Source organism: Aspergillus costaricaensis, assembly GCF_003184835.1.
Source record: "Aspergillus costaricaensis CBS 115574 unplaced genomic scaffold BO79scaffold_5, whole genome shotgun sequence".
NCBI lineage: Eukaryota > Fungi > Ascomycota > Eurotiomycetes > Eurotiales > Aspergillaceae > Aspergillus > Aspergillus costaricensis.
This window is the reverse complement of record NW_020291805.1, coordinates 162,984-181,926: the sequence shown is the minus strand read 5'-3', so window position 1 is coordinate 181,926 and position 18,943 is coordinate 162,984. Positions and strand designations below refer to the sequence as shown.

The window sequence follows — 18,943 nt, the reverse complement described above, 5'->3', positions numbered from 1 at the left end:
CGACGAGTTGTGGGAATCAGACGGCCAGCCGGGGTCTTGTTGGCTGGAATAGACGGAGTTGGCTGTGGTGGAGGGGGCGCGAGACCGGGCAGTTTGAGCAGAGTAGCCGGTTCCAGGGCGCTCTAGTGGTATATAGGTGAAGGTTCGGGGTGGAGGAGGTGGCGAACGAGATTTGGAATTAGAGAAGAAGTCTGCCAATATATTTGATTTGTCACGGTCAGTGGTGATGAAGTGAGATGGGAGGTCAGGTGAATAGCAGAGGCCAGGACGGACGACAGCAAAGACAAAGCAATGCAATCGTCTCACATAACACCAGTGTAGAAGGTTGGAGAAATGAGTCAACGTTCTAATTCACGTGCTGACCCCAAGGAGGGTATAGCAATGAATGAACTGTAATGGATAAGGGACAAAAAAAAGTCCTGAGAGCTCAAGAAGGAAACGAACGGGGGGGCAGCGTCCAGCAAAAGAGAGGAGAGACAGTAGAAGAAAGAGAGATAAGGAGGGAAAAGGAGAGTGGATGGCAGACAGCAACCAGAAGAAACAGAAAGAAAAGGGCAAAAAAGTGTAAATGATAACCAGAATAAGAAGGACAATAATAATAATATAAGATTCAGCAGCCGAAAGTTAAGAAGAATCAAGAGTAACACTAGTACGAGACACTATACTTACGGAGCGGAGACTTCTTTTTAGGACGAGCACTGCTGCCACGCTCGGATGTGTGAGGGCCAGAAGAATCGTCATTCCCAGACGTGTAATCCGATCTGGGAGAGGGCCGATGTTTCCACATGGATCACGGCAAAAGAAGCTCCTGACGGATCAGGAGGACAACAGGATCAGGAAGGAGGAGGTTTTGGGAACTTTTGAAGAAAACAAGTAGAGAGATTTACTATTTAGGGGTGCCAAGTGGGGGGGGGGTCAAGACGTAGTGGGGGTTGAACCTGAGGGAAACGCCCCGAGGATGGATGAGATTGACCAAGGGTGGAGGAAGATGAGTGGCTGCAGTGAGAATCATCCAACAAAAAGGTTGGTTGGCCACGCGTGAGACTGGGAAGGAGGAGGGAGCGAAAGGGAGGGAAGGGTGTGTGTGAAGATGACGAGAATCTGGGAGAGGAGACTAGGGAAAGGAGAAGGCGGAACAGGAAAAGATGGAGATATCGCACTGGTGCGAACAATTTTACGACGGCGTCCGAGCCGGTTCAGCGAAGCCGTTGATAGTCGCTGGGGCGGAGCGATCAGTATTACGAGAAATGGTAATACTACCTTTACCTTTTTTTTGTGTACTAATTATTTTGTAGTATTTAGTATCCGTTGTTACCTAGGACTGAGTAACCATGGTTTATTTCCACTGCCACTTAATACCATTATGAAAGACTATTCACACAACATACACAACACATACCAGATATAATCATTTTCATCCTGGTTTATATCGAGTGCTACATACTCCATGACCTGTACTCTCCTTTCCAATGGGGTAATTCTTTCGGAACGGTATTGACAGGAAAAGCCATCGGCGTATTTTGTGAATTGGAGATTACTGGTCTATAGTGGGGCCATGACCGCCGAGCCATGGATGTCTGGAGCTCACTAAACCACGCAGTGGGGCCGATCCAGGGACTGGATACATTCAAGTCTCAAAAGGACGGACTCTCGGTACGGGTAAACCTACGGTATCTGAGTAACTACCCCTGAAATGCTGGAAATACTTAACCCCCTCGGACTAACGTTTCAGAGAATGCGAGCAAATATGGTATAGAAATCACCCGGTTAGGAAGGCGTGAGGTCATCGTGGCTGCACGATGTAGTCAGATATGAGCTGAGATTTCTCCAGGTTAAAGTTGCATCAACTATCCAACAGATATCTTAACTATTAACTCCAGTCTGAATCACCCGGAGACCCGTCATTTTCCCATCCCTTGCATCCCCAGGTAAAATGGTCCGTCCAGTCAAATGCTTCAGTGCTAATGCCCTACACGGAACTTGGACCTATCATTTCTGCTGCCAATTATCGGAGATTTCTTTTCATCATTACCCATCACCATCACTATCAGCCTAGCCACACTGAGGCTTTGGATTCTGCAGGCTCCAATGTCCACTGTCGATTATTGAAGGCTGCCTGTCAGCTATGTATAATGAACGGCGTCTGAGTGGATTACGCCCCTCATGGAGTGACCATCAGCAGCGAAAAATACACATCGGGGTGGTGTCTATTGACACTCATATATAGCGATCCTCGTTGGACCCGGTAGTGGTATCCCGATAGGCTGGTGCTTTTGCACAATTCAGCAACGATTGGCCTTAATCTCGGTACTGGACCGTCGATCCTCGAACGTTTGCTGTCATGACGAGGAAGCAAATCGAGTCCCATCCAAGCGCTGTAGGCTAAGAGCAAGCGGAAAGTCCGGTTGGCATGTTTCTCCTGAGCTTCTAGGTCGGTGTTGTTATTCCCCTTTATCCAGTAGAGAAGTGAGTCTCAACCGGATACGTAAGCGGCAAGCGGTACAGCTGCATATCAACGGGATCCCCACCGTGGAAGATTTCCACCCGAAAGGTTAGTTTGTCTGGGCGGGTCGCTCCCTTCCCCTTCCAGCGTTCCCTGGGACGGCACTATACTCGCTTGGGGGTTAGTCCACTTGGTCACAATCGCTATTGAGAGCATTGAGTCGCCTTGGGCTTATTACAAACCTGGTCCATTTTTGCTCCGGAGAAACGGAGGTAACGGAGAGCGCACCACACGGACAATGAAGCAGCACGTCCTCTAATGTTTTTCCATCCACTTATGCGCCAGTGGCCACCAAGCGGGGATTCTTCTGAATGACGATCATCAATATGACCGACCATCGTGCTGGCTGCCTGAGGGAAGGTGCGCGCTGAAGTCCAAAAATATGTGCTGTGGAGGAACCGTGGTGCTGGTGGCGGTTCTCCCCACTTGCGCCCGATCGGAACTCGCAGGTTCGGTACGGAGTATGGTAACCAAACACCCAGAGTTACATCGTCTCGTCCCTTCCCGTATCATCAAATTGGATAATACCATGTTGCCAAAACTCTATATTACACAACACCGGGCAGTCGCAATATACCTAGTCCGTACTAGGTAGAGAAAGAGGTTGCCCGCTAGTGCAGACTGTGTTGCCACTGCCTTGCACAGCTATGGAATGCTTTTTAGAGCATTGTGCTAACTGTTGTACCCCCGTCCCTAGTGAGGCCTCCCCGACCCTCTGTAGTTTACAATTGAAATCGATGAGACTATTGAACCGGACCCAAGGATTCAGCCCCCAGTCAGCAAGATCCAAGGTAATCACAACGGAAAAAGCAACACGCTGACTCTTACCCTCTGCAACTCTATTTTATGACGACGGATGATCAGCCTAGGGTTCGCGCCGTAATAGAGGATTCTCTGGTCCAGGCTAAGGAGCATAAGGCTTTTCTGGGGATTGCCCGGCACAACCTCAGTCACCAACTGGGGGTTTAGACGTGGGCGATCTGGCTTCTTGACGGGTATCTTTCTCTTCTGAACACGGCTGCCATTTCCGAAGTTGCCTCCAAGGCCAAAATCGATACGTTTGTCGATGTGGCAATATTATCCTACTAGTCCCTACAGACCAAATAGTCAAAATGACACACTAGATACCTAGAGACGGGCTTCCACCACGGAGGCAACCTGGGTATGTTAGCTCAGTACGCCATACTAAGCGCATCGTGCACCATCATCATTTCCAAAGCTCTTTGCCTCAAAACTGAGTTAACTGCCAGTCTTTCATCCGATTGGCTGTTTAATCAACTCCATACCATGGTCGGTCCCTCGACACTTAGATACATCGCCCATTTTCTTCGCCTTTTCCATTATTCTTCTCAACCGTGGAACCGCGAACCGTGGCAAGAAGGCAAGCAAAGCTGAGCCAACCAAATCGCGATCACGTTCCACAACAATCAATCTTGGGCGCTGTCAGATTCAGATGACGGCACAGTTCGCATGCGCACAGTGGAATAATATTTACTTACATGGTACCTACAGATCGGAGGACGATCCGGCCACAATTAGCAGTTGAATATGACTACCCGCATCTGTGTTACCTCAGCAATAAATATAATGATGCAAGATCACATAACTACCCAACAAGACCCCAACATTACTCACTAGTTTTCAGGAACTATCTCAATGATATGCAGAAGAGTGCATTGGCCCCATAATCATGCACGGGTCTTGAGTCGGTGATGAGAGACGCCCTCATCTGCCAGTGCCCAAAGCCCCTAGATTATTATCCTGACCCTACCCCATCATGGCGCTGGACAGGTCAAATATCCGCCTTATGACTTCAACGGCCAGGGTCAAATCTTGGTTAATGGACCAGTCGGACAAAGAACTGCTTTGGTACATGTTGTATTGGGTTAATCTAGACTGACGTTTTCTGCAAATTGATAGTTAATACGCAGTATTATCCGCTACTCTATCCGGCGTAATTCGGGTCATGACTACGGGCGCAACCATGCTGGAAAGAGTAATCCCGACACATTGCAATATCTGAAATAAAATACCACTCGCACCAAGACTTGACGGTGTCTATTAGCTTCTTCTCGTTCTGGTTCCTTCCGGCCCCTAAGCAGTCGGTAATTGGAGCTACACTAACTAGTTCACTGTATGAACTATGAAGAATACAGAAATGCTGGGGGCGGGCAGTAATAGTATTCTTGTTATAGAATACTTCCCCTGAAACAATCGTGAAACCACCCCTTCAATATCCAACTTTGGGGCAGAACTTAGCAACTACTTGACTAGGTTCACCATGCCATCCAAGCCTCCTTCCCCTTATGGTCAGGTTGGCCAAATGACACTCGATGTTTCAAAAACACACAAAGTACCGATTCACTTCCATCGATGCAGGCACCTGCGGGATTTGCTTTTAAGTGTGGTCTGATCACCTCCGTCCTCATTGTCAGGCAACACGAAATTAACTAGACGCACAGATGAACACAGTAGAATCTACTGTAGAGCAGTGCATTCATTCCTTGGAATTGATGCGACTTGTCATGACCGATGTGCCCTAAGTTTATGATATGTAAAACTCCCCCCTCTGCCCAGCAGCGCCACTTACAAGGCAATTTTCCTACTTTTCTTTTTTCTCTTGTCCTCAATTTCTGCATACGTCCAATGACCTGCATCCCTTCAATCAATTAAACCCGCATACAGTAGCCACTCCCTGCACGGACGCTTCATTTTTCAGCTCCTGCTGCTGCTGCTCCTGCTTCGCATTTCCCGGAATGCTCCCGAGTCCCGACACCTACTGCTACTCACTGACTCGTCTTACCCCGACTTCGGCTCCCGACATTGATAGTATCCAATGCAGCATTGACACTCCCGCACAGTCCATCTTTTTGACGCAAGGTACTTCGCCTTCTCCTCCAGATTTTCCCCCATACTGTAAATTATAACTATAATTTGTCACTAAAAAACTAAGCAAGTAGATTCCCCGACGATCTTCCGTAGATAAGTCGATTCCTCCGGCGTTTGATAATCCACCATCGGGATTGTCGCTGGCCTACCATGGTTCGAGCACAAGATTAGGTAGGTAGACTACTACTACTATAACCTTGCCGTGCATTTCGGAGTACCCCGTAGGGACCCGATTTACCTACTACCTACATATGGACATGTCTGAAAGTGCCAATTCCAAGCATTGATTGGCGGATTCATCAAACCCTAATATTGATTCTAGATTTCTCAACACCAATCAAAATGCCTTCATTGCCATGATCCCTGTCTTTGTCAGCGGGACTGGATATAAACCCATCCCCACTGTGCGGGCTGTCGTAAAAAAAGGGACACGGGAGAGAGAAAGAAAACATGTACCATAGATAGGGCGAAAGTACGTACGTCATTGCTAAAGGAGGATGTCTGGTTTTTTCCGAGACTCGAGTTGTCGGACTAAGTTGTTAGACTCGAAGTTTACTTTGATAGATGTTGGGGTTGGGTGGTTAGTGCCCATATTCGGGCCCGCTTTCCGTTTAGGTGAGCGGCGCTGTGGTCACTGAGGGAGGAGATTTCGCGGAGTAAGTACTGTAGTCGCAGAGATGACTTGAATGGGTTAGAGGTTGCTGTCAGGTGTCGATCATGAGCGCGGTTTATCTGGTTAGTTATCGTATGTTCTTTAGGGATGTTCGGTCAGCACTTTACTTTAGTTGCGGCGTGTGGAATCGTTTACTTTTTGTAGATTTCGGTGTCGATTTATGGAATGGCTTGTGTATTACGCTGTCTAGCTACGATGTTCTTGTTTCTTGCTCATGGATTCTTTCTTCTTCGTGGGCGGGATAATTTGTAGCTGGAGACGGTGGTAGGAATTGAAAAGGGCACATGCACTATCGTAGTTCTAGACACAGTTGCCAGACCATTAAATATCTGGGAAAGTATTCTCAAGATCTGTAACATAATTATTTTCTTTTTAGGTACTAGCTTTACTACATTGATCTGCATCAACTTTGAAACCCTCAAGAGGACAATACCATAATGGTGAGGCTATAGCCTCGGAGTCGCCGATGCTGTCACAGATCTAAACCTCGAGATGTCCGTGAACACCGTAGTTACTTACTAAGATCTGTGATTATTGATTTGACTTACTGAGTAAAATAATTTCACTTATCAATCATGCAAAATCGTAGCAGTACATCAGGTAATACAATGGATCAATATTCCGTGGCAAATAGTCCAGTCATGACCATGAACAGTATGAACTTCTGTAATGACCTTCTTATCTACTTAATTCCTCCATTGTGCTTCTTAGTATACATAAATGAAATATTTCAATATTTCAGAGAGCATAGTAGACAATTGTGCCATGCTATAGAGTATCCAAGCAAACACCTCAACAACACAGCTTGATGCCTCAGCAGAGCCCTCATCCCCACTGTGCCAACCTCAACCCTGACCCCTCATTTCTTTGATATCATATTCACTTGGCAAAACCTCTTATCCTTTCTCGATCAATTAACTCACATTCTCTCGAGAATTGATACCCTTGATATCAAGTACAATACTATGTCAAGCCTGAAGCCTCTGGGATAAAACCGCGCAGTTTTCTGCACCCGGACTCATTACGCAGCAGTTTCAGCGAGCTGGACGTGTTTCAGTAGATCATACCATGTAGATGATCCCTTCCCGCTCTGATTCAACATGTTGCACCATTTTCTCGCATAATAGTCCGCTGGTGCGAGATAATGTCCGCAATTTTGTTCCGGGTCGTAAGGAATAGATGTGCCAGTCTGACCCACAATATGCTGTGCACCTATGTATGTGATTATGTAGGAAATAAGGGGCTTTTTGAGCGGCCAAAGGCACGTGTGCATTGCTATGGAGAAGTGAGCAAAGTATCAGTGTTGTGGTACAGGCTGGGGCTATGAAGGCGAGCAGAATTGACGGTATATGAGGGTTCCATCCAATATGAGAGATGCCAAATTACATGAATTCGCAAGATGTACATTAGCATAGCTCAGTCAATGATACCTGCTTAACTATGGCATTGTAGACTATTTTCATCAATCGCACTATTGGCATCTATGAAGGCTGGGCACGCTAAGTCTATGTCTTAGGTAATAGGGAGAATTTGACTTATGACAATGTAACATTGACTGATGACAAGACCAAGTAAGGTTCAACTTAGCATAACAAAACTCTCTGGAGAGGCCCTATGCCCCGTGGGCTCCATAGGATTGGAGGATACTATGATGGTAGTCTCCAGATCTAGGCCACGGTCAGGTTGGAACTGACCCCGCAGTCTCCGATAATTATCCTGGACTATATTCATACGCAAATCCCTGTTACCACTACGTATTACAACTTCTAATTAAGAATATTAATTTCCTTGGCTCAGTAGAAACGGCTTCATTTCATTCCCTTCTTCCCAGGGTAATAGTAGCCGACTATGCCCCTCCCCGCATGGTACACAAAAGACCCAGGCATGCAAGGACATAATGTGACACCAATACCACCATGCATGCAATAATACCTGCAATAAATATCGACCATGTCGTGCAATGCGAATTACAAATCCTCCAAGGCTTAGATGAACTTGTGTCACCCAAACCCATTAACCAAGGAAAGATCAAAAACATGCAACTTTTGCTACGTGGTATTATTTCACCGATACCAAAAACCAACCATTCATTCATAGGTAATAACAACGCCATTGTAACATACTTACACAAGCCCATTTTCAACCCGCTAACCAAACTTTATCAGCAAGAGAAACAAACACCCCACTATAACGAACAAAGTTCACAGCTCCCAGAACACGACAAATGGGAAAATAGCCTCTGGTTTTCTAGAACACCCCAGAATGCCATTAGGGTTTGGTATCCGAGTCAGAGGGAGAAAAACTATTGTCGGACAGCAGTCCAGAAAAGGCAGTATGTCCTTTTTTTTCCTCTTCTGTTTTCTCCAGCTCAATGCTATTACTAGTTAATGGGGTTTTAGTTTTTTGCCCTCCCATTCGGAGTGTGGAAATGAAATCGAAAAGCAAGTTCAAAAACTACAAATTGCAAGTAATCTATCATCCTGGTAATGTAAGAATGTTACATTGCTACTGGCTGTAGGTAACTCTCCCAACACCGCTCCAGTTGGGGTCAAGGCCACACACACACAGGCCATGATCTACACATCTGCATCCATCTCACCCGCTGACCCAAAATCTGGAATTCCGGGTTGAACAATTAAAAAAGTAACTGGACGGAATTAGCCCCCAAATATATCCGCAATTTTCCCGTGTATGCAACCAGCCCTGCTACGCCTTGCTCTCCGTGATTCTGAAGAATTGAGAATAGCTCGTTCTTCCTTCCCTCTGGAATAGTAAGTAATATTTTACGTACTAACCGGTTACACAGAGAAAGCAACTAGCGCCGATGGAAAAGGAAGGTCCGCTGGAATTCCATTTCTAGCCCCGTGACGAACCATCTCCGTGCGTAAAGTAATATAGTTTCTTAATTTGGGTCACCTTCAGCTTATCCACTTTCTCTTGCCACGTTTCGCAAGGGGGTCGCTCCCGTCTTGGGCTGAGTTGCTCCGTCTATTTCTTTGATGCTCGGATTTGGGGATCGATCTACATCTACCTACGACTGCGTCATGGGCTGATGTCGTGCTCACCGTTAATGGAATACCTGTGTGAAGTTGTATAAACATCAACACTGCCTCTTAGGATTCAGAGTTGTGACCGTCAGACTCCTTTCTGCAGTGCGCTGTGCTAGTATTTCTGTCCCCCGCCGACTTGGAAGATGGCGTTTTCGCCCCATGGCTGGATACTGATGCTGACGCTACGCAGAACATGTTACATGTATACACTGTCGTTTGGGGCGCATTTACCACTCTTTGCTTCATTACGTTCCGTTGCTGAAAGCTAGGCAGTCGCATATGTTCTCTCGACAATGCAATTGAGCCCACAACGATCGGAGATCTTGGGCCATTGATGCTTCGCTACAGTGGGCTCTACCATGATTGCCTCGTTCCGCGCACGGAGCAGTCGAATCAGATCCAGATCCTATATCTCTGCTGGGCTTGATTCAGGTTGTATGACATCAGTCAAAGCCTGACCAGCTCCCTCCGTGTGCTAAATTCTCACCAATCGCGTATATGCTAGAATATCGGCTATCGCGGGATTACCCTGGCAATGCAAAGCTCCCGCAGGATCCCTATCGTGGGCCAGATCTCGCAAGCGTTCATGCAGATGGGTATCCTAGAGGATTGGAATCCTTGCGCGTATATCTGTTGGGTAGTCGGCCATTGTTGTTGGCTATCAGCCATCGTGTCAGCCTGTTATGCAGATTGCTGGCCCGTCGCACATGGCTGAGCAGCACGTGGCGCAACGAAGTGGCCCCAAGCTGGGTCTTACAGGATTCGTATTGTAAGTATACCAACTTATAAATGACTTCTATTTCTGGCCCCAACTAACACCGCCATAGTGTAGTCGTAGTGAACGTGGCTTTGACAGACCCGTATGCATGGGGCCAGAATGTATGCAAGGCATGCGGCGTCTGTTTCAGGTATTGTAGGATAGGCGAAGCTGTCTGAGGCAAGGCTGTCTGGAGAGCCGAACTCAGTTAAAGCTTCGTCTCACCCACATTTGCATTTGGAGGGCAGAATCAAGAGATAGACGCGGTGAGCTGCTACGCTTATCGGATATAAATCCTAGCTCGGAAACCATATGTTCGGACTTTTGTCCGCATGAGCTTGATGGAAGCTTATAACTGCCGGTGGTCAATTGCTGATGCAATAGCGACCACTTCTGCTGAACCGGAAAACGCTGATTCCAAGTCGGGACAGTAATGATATGGTGCACATATAACATGCTCTCACGCATGTTGCCATACTATCTGTGAGGACGTGACCGCCTTTGTTAAATCAACGCTGAGACAGGCTCGGAAAGACACGGAACCCAATACTGCCTTAGGCTAAGAGTCGGTCTGGCCAGTGATCGGGTGAACAAAGGTCCGATAAACAGCGAAGGAGTGATGTGGTTGGTTGGCCATGGCGATCAGAGGGGCCCGTTCGCCGTAACGAGCTCAATGGCGCAATTGACAAGCTCAATTGATGGGAGAAAGATGAGCCTGTGTATTGATAGCGGTAGCAGAGAGAGAATATTAAAGGAATGAGTGAATTGAGGCCAGTAGAAGAATGAAAGAAGCAGCAGGCGTGAAAAGAACAGGTGTTTGTGTGGTTTGCAGGGGCCCTACACCGGACGGCCCCGAAGGGAAGGGAAGCGGGCTTAGATAAGCCGCCTGCCGAATTCCGCCTAGCCGCAGGGGAAAGTTTGTTCCCAACATCTCCGTCGAGGAAGTTGAAGATAACAGAATCTCCCTTCCTCTCCTCCAGCTCCTCTATACCCTCCCCGGTTGGACCCTCCCTCTCGTCCATCATGTTGTTCCGCGCTGCGGTCCGTCAGTCCGCGCCCTTGAGGCGTCAGGCCCTCACTCCTCTTGCTCGTCGCTCCGTCACCACCGACGCCGCTTCGTCGCATGCTGAAAATGTCCCCCAGGTTCGTTGAGAGCTCCCTGGATATCCCGGATTGACCTCCGCAATGGCCTCAACTAATGCGATTATCATCTGTCTTTAGGAGGATGACAAGCCCTTCACTGTCCGCCTCTCCGATGAGAGCTTCGAGACCTACGAGATCGACCCTCCCCCGTACACCCTGGAGATCACCAAGAAGGAGCTCAAGCAGATGTACTACGACATGGTTTCGATGAGGTATGGCCGCCGTTAGGCCCTTTGCTTTTTTTCCACAAGCCTCATGCAGGATCTAATCTATTGCTCAGACGTATGGAGATGGCCGCCGACCGTCTTTACAAGGAGAAGAAGATCAGAGGTTTCTGCCACTTGTCTACCGGTCAGGAAGCCGTCGCCACCGGTATCGAGCACGCTATCACCCGCGACGACAAGGTCATCACTGCCTACCGTTGCCACGGTTTCGCCATGATGCGTGGTGGTACCGTCCGCTCCATCATCGGTGAGCTGCTCGGTCGCCGTGAGGGTATCGCCTACGGAAAGGGTGGTTCCATGCACATGTTCGCCCCCAACTTCTACGGTGGTAACGGTATCGTCGGTGCTCAGGTCCCCGTCGGTGCTGGTCTCGCTTTCGCCCAGCAGTACAACGAGGAGCCCACCACCTCCATCGTCCTCTACGGTGACGGTGCCTCCAACCAGGGTCAGGTCTTCGAGGCCTTCAACATGGCCAAGCTGTGGAACCTCCCCGTTCTGTTCGGTTGTGAGAGTAAGTCAACTTCACTCCTCCGACACTATCTTCACGACAGGCATAGCTAATAATCTTCCACTAGACAACAAGTACGGTATGGGTACCTCCGCCGCTCGTTCCTCCGCCTTGACCGAGTACTACAAGCGTGGTCAGTACATCCCTGGTATCAAGGTCAACGGCATGGACGTCCTGGCCACCAAGGCCGCCGTCAAGTACGGTAAGGACTGGGCCGTGGCCGGCAACGGCCCCCTGGTCTACGAGTACGTCACCTACCGTTACGGTGGTCACTCCATGTCCGACCCCGGTACCACCTACCGTAGCCGTGAGGAGATCCAGCGCATGCGCAGCACCAACGACCCCATCGCCGGTCTCAAGCAGAAGATCCTCGACTGGAACGTCTGCTCCGAGGACGAGCTCAAGTCCCTCGACAAGGCTGCCCGTGCCCACGTCGACGAGGAGGTCGCCATCGCCGAGAAGATGCCCCTCCCCGACAACACCCCCCGCATTCTCTTCGAGGACATCTACGTCCGTGGCTCCGAGCCCAAGTGGATGCGTGGTCGCACTGTCGACGAGACCTTCTACTACTAGATATACCCATAACCACTCCAATCCAAATCTAGATATGTTTCTTTAAAAACCACAAGGCTCCCTATTTTCCAGTGTGAAGAAATGAACCTTCAGTTGGCAAGAACTCTGGATGATGATGACAAGGAAAGAAGAAGAAAAAAAAAGAAAAGAAAGAAGAAAGGAGGAGCAAGTGAAGGACAGAGGTCATCCTTTTGTTTTTTCTCTCTGTTTGAAAACACAAAAGTTTAGACCGCGCACGCACACACACATCACGCAACCAGACCATTTGGGATTTGGCAGGCTCCTACCTACTACTTACTTTACTACGCAAAGGCATCCATACCATGGATATGTTTACTATGTAATTTAGCCCGGGAAATTTTTCTGTTTTTATTTATATTTTTTGCATTACTCCAAGCTTTCGATATCTTGAAGTTTCAGGTCCTCTCCTACTAGCTAGTATGTCTATACCTGTAAAGCATTAAGTTAGAAGGTAATGCCTCTGGGAATAGCTTAGATGTCTGTCGATAGTGTCGAGTGAACACTACTTACACATATGGAACTTGAGTGTAGTGAAAGTATAGGTAAGTTAGTTATATATGTATTGTTTCCCCGAAAGGTCATAGTGAATATATGAAAATGGAAATAATGGAAATATGAAGTGAGAAGAGAAAGGATGTTGCCAGCAGTCAGTCACTCAGTCAAGTCACATATCCGTACTGCAGCAGTCAAAGAGTATAGGAAAAGAAAAGAAAGCTAATAAAAAGAGATAGAATATAAGATAGTCGACATACTCGTCCATGGGTATCATCTGGTAAAAAAAGAGGACGCACGAATATTTAAACAGAAAGCAAGAGGATATAGTGAATATGAGAGAAAATGAAAAAAGAAAAACGAAGGAAGAAAAAGCTGGTTTTCAAGCAGGCTCCTGTCTCAACATCTCAAGGATCATTTCCTGCGTCCGCTGCACCGAGTCCAGTTTCTCTTCAAGTGTGGCTCGATCTTTTTCTAGCTCGGCACGCACTTCAGCGCGCATTTCTTGTCGGAGTTCATCTTTAAGTCTGTTGATGAAGTCGGATGACAGGTGCGTGAGTCCGGTTTGTGCGACGGACGCAGGAGGGGGATCATGTGTAGCCGTGTTGAGTTCCGCTGGTTGTGCGTCCTGGCGCTGTTCGCGAGCACGGGATCTGGAGGGTGACGTCGGTTTCTTGGGCGCAGATGAGGTAGGTTGGGTATTAACCGAGTCGAGGTGACGGTTCAATTTTCCCAGTGTCTCCAGCATAGCGCTCATCATAGAATTATCTGTCCCTGAAGGCGGATTATTTGTGGAAGCAGCTGCAGCTGCTGGAGTCGTGGAAGGCGTTGCCCGCTGTTGTGTCGCAAGCCCATCCGGCATACTAATCGCCGGCGATGGGGTCTGTAGTCCTTGATTCGAAAACATACTATCGAACCCTGGGGGTAGTCGCACTGTGCTCTGCGAAACAGGAGTCACAGGTCCAGGTTGGTGCTGGCTGACAGTAGGAAGCGGGCTTGCTGTGCCCTTCCACTCGTCACTGGGACTCATAGTCCATGTATCCCATGGCCGGTCTTTTCTCTTCCTCGGTTTGCGCGAATCGCGCTTCTCGATCCGCCGTGCCTCTGCGTCCTCCCACCTCCGCCATGTAGGAATCCATGCGTCCACTGCTGCCCGCCACCGGGGATTCGATAGGTCTTCCCTCGCGTCCGCACCCTTGTCGCGCTGCTCGTCGAGGAACTTCATCCGCTGTTTTGTAACCAACTCCACTTTACGGCGCACCGAATGCCACGAGTATGGGTGTCCCTGGTCCTGGGTGAACTCTTCTGTAACAGTCATCCACCATTTACAGAGATTACTGCGCTGTCCGAATTCGCTCGCATGCCGGTTGCAGATGTTGAACAACGAGACTTCTTCAAGGGTGGTCAATCGTTTTCCATGCTTGCGCGACCGATCGCCGTTTGGCGCGCCATCGGGATCGTCGTCATGGTCTTCCATTGGATAGGGTCTAACGACACTGGCTGCTGCTGCATGGAGTGCGGCTCGATTAGCCGCGGTGCCGTTAGGCATAACCCCGGCGGTAGTCGTAGGTCTATGTGCGGACTGTCGGGAAATATTCGTTCCCTGAGCTAGATTATCGGGAGATGTGCCGTAATCGGGATCTGCGAGAGCGTCGGCGTGGGTGGGGTCGCGCGCACCGGGATCTGTATTGTCACTTGCTTCGCTTTCAAGAGTCTCAGTCAGTGGTTGTTGGGATCGCGAATCGATGATAGCTGGTCCAGGTTGGCGCGTTTGCGGGCGTGCTGGTTGGTGATTGTGTGGATGAGAATGGGTATGAGGATGGGAGAGGGCAGTTTGCGGCTGCGGCTGCGGTGGTGTTTGAGAAGGCTGCGGCGATGGGTGCTGTTGTTGCTGCTGGTGCTGTTGTTGCTGGGCTATACGAAGATTGGAAGACGACAAGGTGGGAAGAGGTGTTGCGCGCGATATCATAGACGGGAGCCATCGTAACCCAGGCACTTGTAGGGAGGATTGAGTAGTGGAGGAGGGGGAGTCGATGCGAGGTCCAGAAGAGGCGGCGGCGGCATTGGTCGTGGAGCCATGCCAGGGATACATTGACATGGTCTGTGATACTGAACTGTCTGTGCGACTGGCGGGGTATAATAAAGAAGACAAGAAATAGAAAAAAAGGACGATGGGGATGAAGCAGCAGCAGTGGACGCACTGCCGGCGTGCTGGAGATTGAAGAGGAAAGAAAGAGGAAAAGGAAAGTCGAAGGTCGAAGTCGAAATCGAAATGAAAATTGCTCGGTCGGATTTGCAATTTCGAGGGTTGACAGGCGAAAAGCCCCCCGCCGATCGGGGCCCGGCGTGTATTTTTCAGCTGACGGTAAGCCGACCACCATGGTCACTTCCCTTTTTGGCAGTTATACAATACATGCGGTATCGCGTCAAAATGGTGGACGTAGAGATCATACGGAGACTGTGTTAAGATAATTAGACTGTATAGGATACTTTGAATGTAGAAGAGTGAGAATAATAGTAAGAAGTGAGGATATATTTCATTGGTGATTTACATTTGTGATCATCCTGCTCCAACACCGCTGCAACATGATATTGACCCTCTCCTATCAACAGAGGACCAGACAGATAGACATAAAGATACACGGTGAGCACACCGACAATGCAGAGAGAAAGATCTAAGAAACAATCAAACCAGCGACCCAGTAATACAATAAGACTGTGGAACATGCCCGCAGAACAGCGAAAATAAACCCAAAGAACAAAAACAGATGGGGGCAACTAATTAGTACAAGCATTTCTCATGCGTCTACCGCCGTCTCAGGTACCAGTGGTATGCCAGCGCTCCAGTCGCAGGACTGAAGGGCGACGGCACCTCCGACAAGCCCGGACGAACCACGGGGTGGCGCAGGTAAACGGCCGCACAAGCCTTAGGGTGCACCTCCAAGTAGCGAGGGATCGTGGCAAAAGCGCTCATGAAGTCCCGCGGCCGCCAGGGCGTAGCGTATGGCTTCGAATGGTCGATCGGGTTATCACGCATCTGGACAAGGGCACGACGGAGAATCTGGAACTCCTCATCGGTCAACTCGGACGTGTCCACCTCCTGTTCGGGGTTCTCAGCAGCCTGGCGGAATGCCTCGGACAGCTTATCGCCGGGCTGAGTCTCGCTGTCTGCCTCAGCAGCGGCCTTGGTGTCGGTGGACTTCTCGGAGTTGGCAGCTGTGGTATCTTGTCTTTCCTTCTTCTCTACCTTCTTGGCCTTGAGCAGCAGAGTCAGCTCGGAAAACTGAGCCTCCAGGTTGTCGGCGAGAACGTTTGAATCAGAGCGAGACAGCACGCGACGGACGGCCTTCTGGAATCCACGCAGCTCCTGCTTCCGCTTGGCCGGAAGCACCGACTTGCTGTCGGCCATGATGTTCTTGGCCTGAGACAGCAGAGCCTGCAAGGTCTGGCGCGGGGACTGGACCTCCTGCTTATCCTCCTGCTTATCCTCCTCTTTGGCCTCACCCTCTTCCTCGGCTTCCTCGGCCTTCTTTTCCGTCGCCTTCTCCGCTTCCTTCTCAGCAACACGGGCCGCGCGCCGGTCGTACTTGTTCTTCGGAGCACCGGTGGCAAACATGACACGGTCGGTCTCGACCTGGAACAGATCACCAGGGTTGAGTAGGTAACCGGGGTATCTCATCTGTCAAACGTAATCGATCAGCATCAATGGCAGCGCCTAAATGGGAAGGACCATGCAGCGTCCCAGGCACACTCACCTTCTTTCCATTGACCGTGACGGCTCCATGAATGACAAATTGCCGCGCCTGCCTCGTACTGCTGGCGAACATAGCCCGGAAGACGGCCACATCCAGCCGGCGCTCTAGGGGAGCAAAAGTCGCCTGTGTATAGGGAAAAGGTCTGTCCAGTTGATCGGTCTCGACTCTCTCGAGTCTCGAGACTTTAGAGTACGCGGCTGGATCAGGCCGCGGCTCAACACCCATACCACGACCGGCGGACAAGGCAGAACCATCGTCTTTGGCCAGTTTGGCGGGATCCATGGGCATCACGCTGCGAATGCGGGGAGAAAACATGCGCACCCAGTGCTTTTCGGAGACCTGTTCACCATGATATCCACGGGCCATTGATTTGGCATCCCATTTTTGCTGGAAATGAGTTCGGAACATGGGGTTCTTGATGGAGAACCGCTTCATGTTATATAGGTTCCATTTGCTCCATGATTGCCGGACTTTCTAAGCAAAGCATACAAGAATTAGCAATTGCGGCTAGATGAGCAAGGAGACAGAGCAAGGAATATTTTCATACCGGCTTGCTCAGATGCTGGGTCGCCCTGTTCCTCATGATGGCGAGATGGGCAGGGTATGGCCTGCTAGCAGATGTCTTCTTGTCTGTCTCGCTGCCCGTCGGCCTCTTTTCCCATGCTTTCCCGGCCGCCCAAAACTTCGCAGGTGCACGTGATATCAATCACGTGTAGCTGAACTGTTTGATGCCACCTGTCTGAGGCATCAAGTGCCTTTGATAACCTACGTCTCTGATTGGCGGAACCAAGCTCGCTTACTCTTAGCGTTCTTTCACCGCCTCCACCGACGGGTATATAATCTTCGCTCGCCCGCCCAACTTTTAGAATCTTTTTTTCTTTCTTTTCTTCATACTTACCTTGTTTGGGTGGCTGCGATCAAGAAGGCGGTCCACCACGGATTGGTCCCTGCATTGCACAGCGCGGCGGAACAATCCGTTCAACGGCCTTCGGGTCATTGACAGGCGTATTCTTTGGCACTCCTCCACTCTGTGGAATCTCATTTCTTTTCATCATTTCTTCGCCTTGTGCGGGGGTTTGGAGAAGAGAACACTAGTAGGCACATGTAATAATCAAGTAAATATAAGATAGACCAGGGGTACGCGCGTCTATCAAGTGCTTGGTATATGACTTGGTATATGACCCTGTGGTGTCGCGAGAAGCTCTTTGCTGCAAAGCAAAAGGAGACCTACCCGTGCCCGCTACATAGAGCCTACAGCTTAGCTACCTAAGGCTCATGTGTCCTGTCTAATGGGAGTCAATCACTACTGTCGAGCCATCACTGTCTGTTTATTACTCCATGCCAGACCCTACCGGGCAGGTCCTTCCCTACTAGGCCACCACTACTAATGATATGACTTAATTGACGTAGAGCCTCCAATCAAGCTCAGCTTCTGGAGTCAAGAATTCCCCATCGCCCATGTAACCCAATCATCACTAGACCTTAGTGTTGATTCTCCTTTACTTATCTACCCATTGGCACTTACGGGGACAGGATACTTCGACTACACGATGGATAGTAGCCAACACATTACAGCTCTACTACAGTATCTGATCATGTACTATTCTCACAGCCTCTATTCTGTGTTCTTCGCCTCCTGTATCTAAAAAATTAATTCATCTTCAGTTTCAGTTGTTATTCCTCTGACGGATATAGTACCCTCTAACTCGTCTATATATATAGTGCCGGCATCCACCGCGCAAGCAAACCAGCAAAGGCGGGAGTAGCATTACATTGAATAATGACACCACTGGCGTAGCTGAGCGTGCACTGTGAAATATATTATTAGTATAAGACCTAGTAACACCATATTCCATACTAGCAGATAGTAGCCAACAAACAAAGACCAGCATGGAGCAACAGAGTTTACACGACAACCTGCTTAGGAGCGGGTGAAATGAACTGACTACGCCGCAAGTGAGAACTAATCCATGAATGGTGAGAATATGAGAATGTACTCACTCACAAGTGGACAATGAGGCGGAGAGAGCATCCAACCACCCCAGAGACCACAGCGGCCCTCGTCCAAGCCTGCAAGCAAAAGGTCTTCTCCGTCACATCAGCCATCCATGCCGCCTACATCAAGGTCCTCATGAAGCACGCAGACCCCAAAACCCCTACATCTTACATCTCGGTACGCCAACATCGGCGTCTTCGACCTCCGCGAATACTTTCCAGAGTCATCAATAGCAATGTTTCGCAACACATGGCTACTCCCCCCCGTTCGCGGTCGACTTGTTGCCGGGTGAGTTTCTCGCCATTGCGCGGGATTTAGATCACAAGTACAAACCCACCTTAACTGGATATATAATTATG

At 49.2% G+C, this 18,943-nt stretch overlaps 4 protein-coding genes across 4 annotated transcripts; 2 read left to right on the top strand and 2 right to left on the bottom strand.

Annotated features, from left to right (window-relative positions):
• The first annotated feature begins 10,818 nt into the window (after positions 1–10,818).
• BO79DRAFT_167040 (pyruvate dehydrogenase (acetyl-transferring) subunit E1 alpha) lies at positions 10,819–12,721 on the top strand. The gene is made up of 4 exons (XM_025679355.1): positions 10,819–11,015; positions 11,094–11,227; positions 11,296–11,750; positions 11,815–12,721. Exons 1-4 carry the CDS (start codon positions 10,896–10,898, stop codon positions 12,318–12,320), a joined length of 1,215 nt encoding a protein of 404 aa, XP_025543015.1. The 5' UTR covers positions 10,819–10,895; the 3' UTR covers positions 12,321–12,721.
• Positions 12,722–12,898: 177 nt separating this feature from the next.
• BO79DRAFT_167038 (uncharacterized protein) lies at positions 12,899–14,958 on the bottom strand. Its single transcript, XM_025679354.1, has one exon. The coding sequence runs from the start codon at positions 14,929–14,931 to the stop codon at positions 13,216–13,218; it is 1,716 nt and encodes a 571-aa protein (XP_025543014.1). The 5' UTR covers positions 14,932–14,958; the 3' UTR covers positions 12,899–13,215.
• A 402-nt stretch (positions 14,959–15,360) lies between these two features.
• On the bottom strand, positions 15,361–17,221 carry BO79DRAFT_285159 (mitochondrial 37S ribosomal protein uS4m). The gene is made up of 3 exons (XM_025688327.1): positions 17,136–17,221; positions 16,589–17,062; positions 15,361–16,512 (listed from the first exon to the last, which is right to left on the bottom strand). The coding sequence occupies exons 1-3, from the start codon at positions 17,169–17,171 to the stop codon at positions 15,640–15,642; spliced, it is 1,383 nt and encodes a 460-aa protein (XP_025543013.1). The 5' UTR covers positions 17,172–17,221; the 3' UTR covers positions 15,361–15,639.
• A 1,381-nt stretch (positions 17,222–18,602) lies between these two features.
• Positions 18,603–18,902, top strand: BO79DRAFT_251472 (uncharacterized protein; the record flags this gene model as incomplete). Its single annotated transcript, XM_025685861.1, has 1 exon — positions 18,603–18,902. The coding sequence occupies one exon, from the start codon at positions 18,603–18,605 to the stop codon at positions 18,900–18,902; it is 300 nt and encodes a 99-aa protein (XP_025543012.1).
• Between the last annotated feature and the right edge of the window lie 41 nt (positions 18,903–18,943).

Coding starts and splice junctions, on each gene's coding strand:
- BO79DRAFT_167040 (XM_025679355.1), top strand. CDS start 10,896: ATGTTGTTCCGCGCTGCGGTCCGTCAGTCCGCGCCCTTGAGGCGTCAG. Junction 11,016..11,093: donor ATGCTGAAAATGTCCCCCAG/GTTCGTTGAGAG, acceptor ATCTGTCTTTAG/GAGGATGACAAGCCCTTCAC. Junction 11,228..11,295: donor TACGACATGGTTTCGATGAG/GTATGGCCGCCG, acceptor TCTATTGCTCAG/ACGTATGGAGATGGCCGCCG.
- BO79DRAFT_167038 (XM_025679354.1), bottom strand. CDS start 14,931: ATGTCAATGTATCCCTGGCATGGCTCCACGACCAATGCCGCCGCCGCC.
- BO79DRAFT_285159 (XM_025688327.1), bottom strand. CDS start 17,171: ATGAGGAACAGGGCGACCCAGCATCTGAGCAAGCCG. Junction 17,063..17,135: donor CCCAGCATCTGAGCAAGCCG/GTATGAAAATAT, acceptor TGCTTTGCTTAG/AAAGTCCGGCAATCATGGAG. Junction 16,513..16,588: donor TCACGGTCAATGGAAAGAAG/GTGAGTGTGCCT, acceptor TACGTTTGACAG/ATGAGATACCCCGGTTACCT.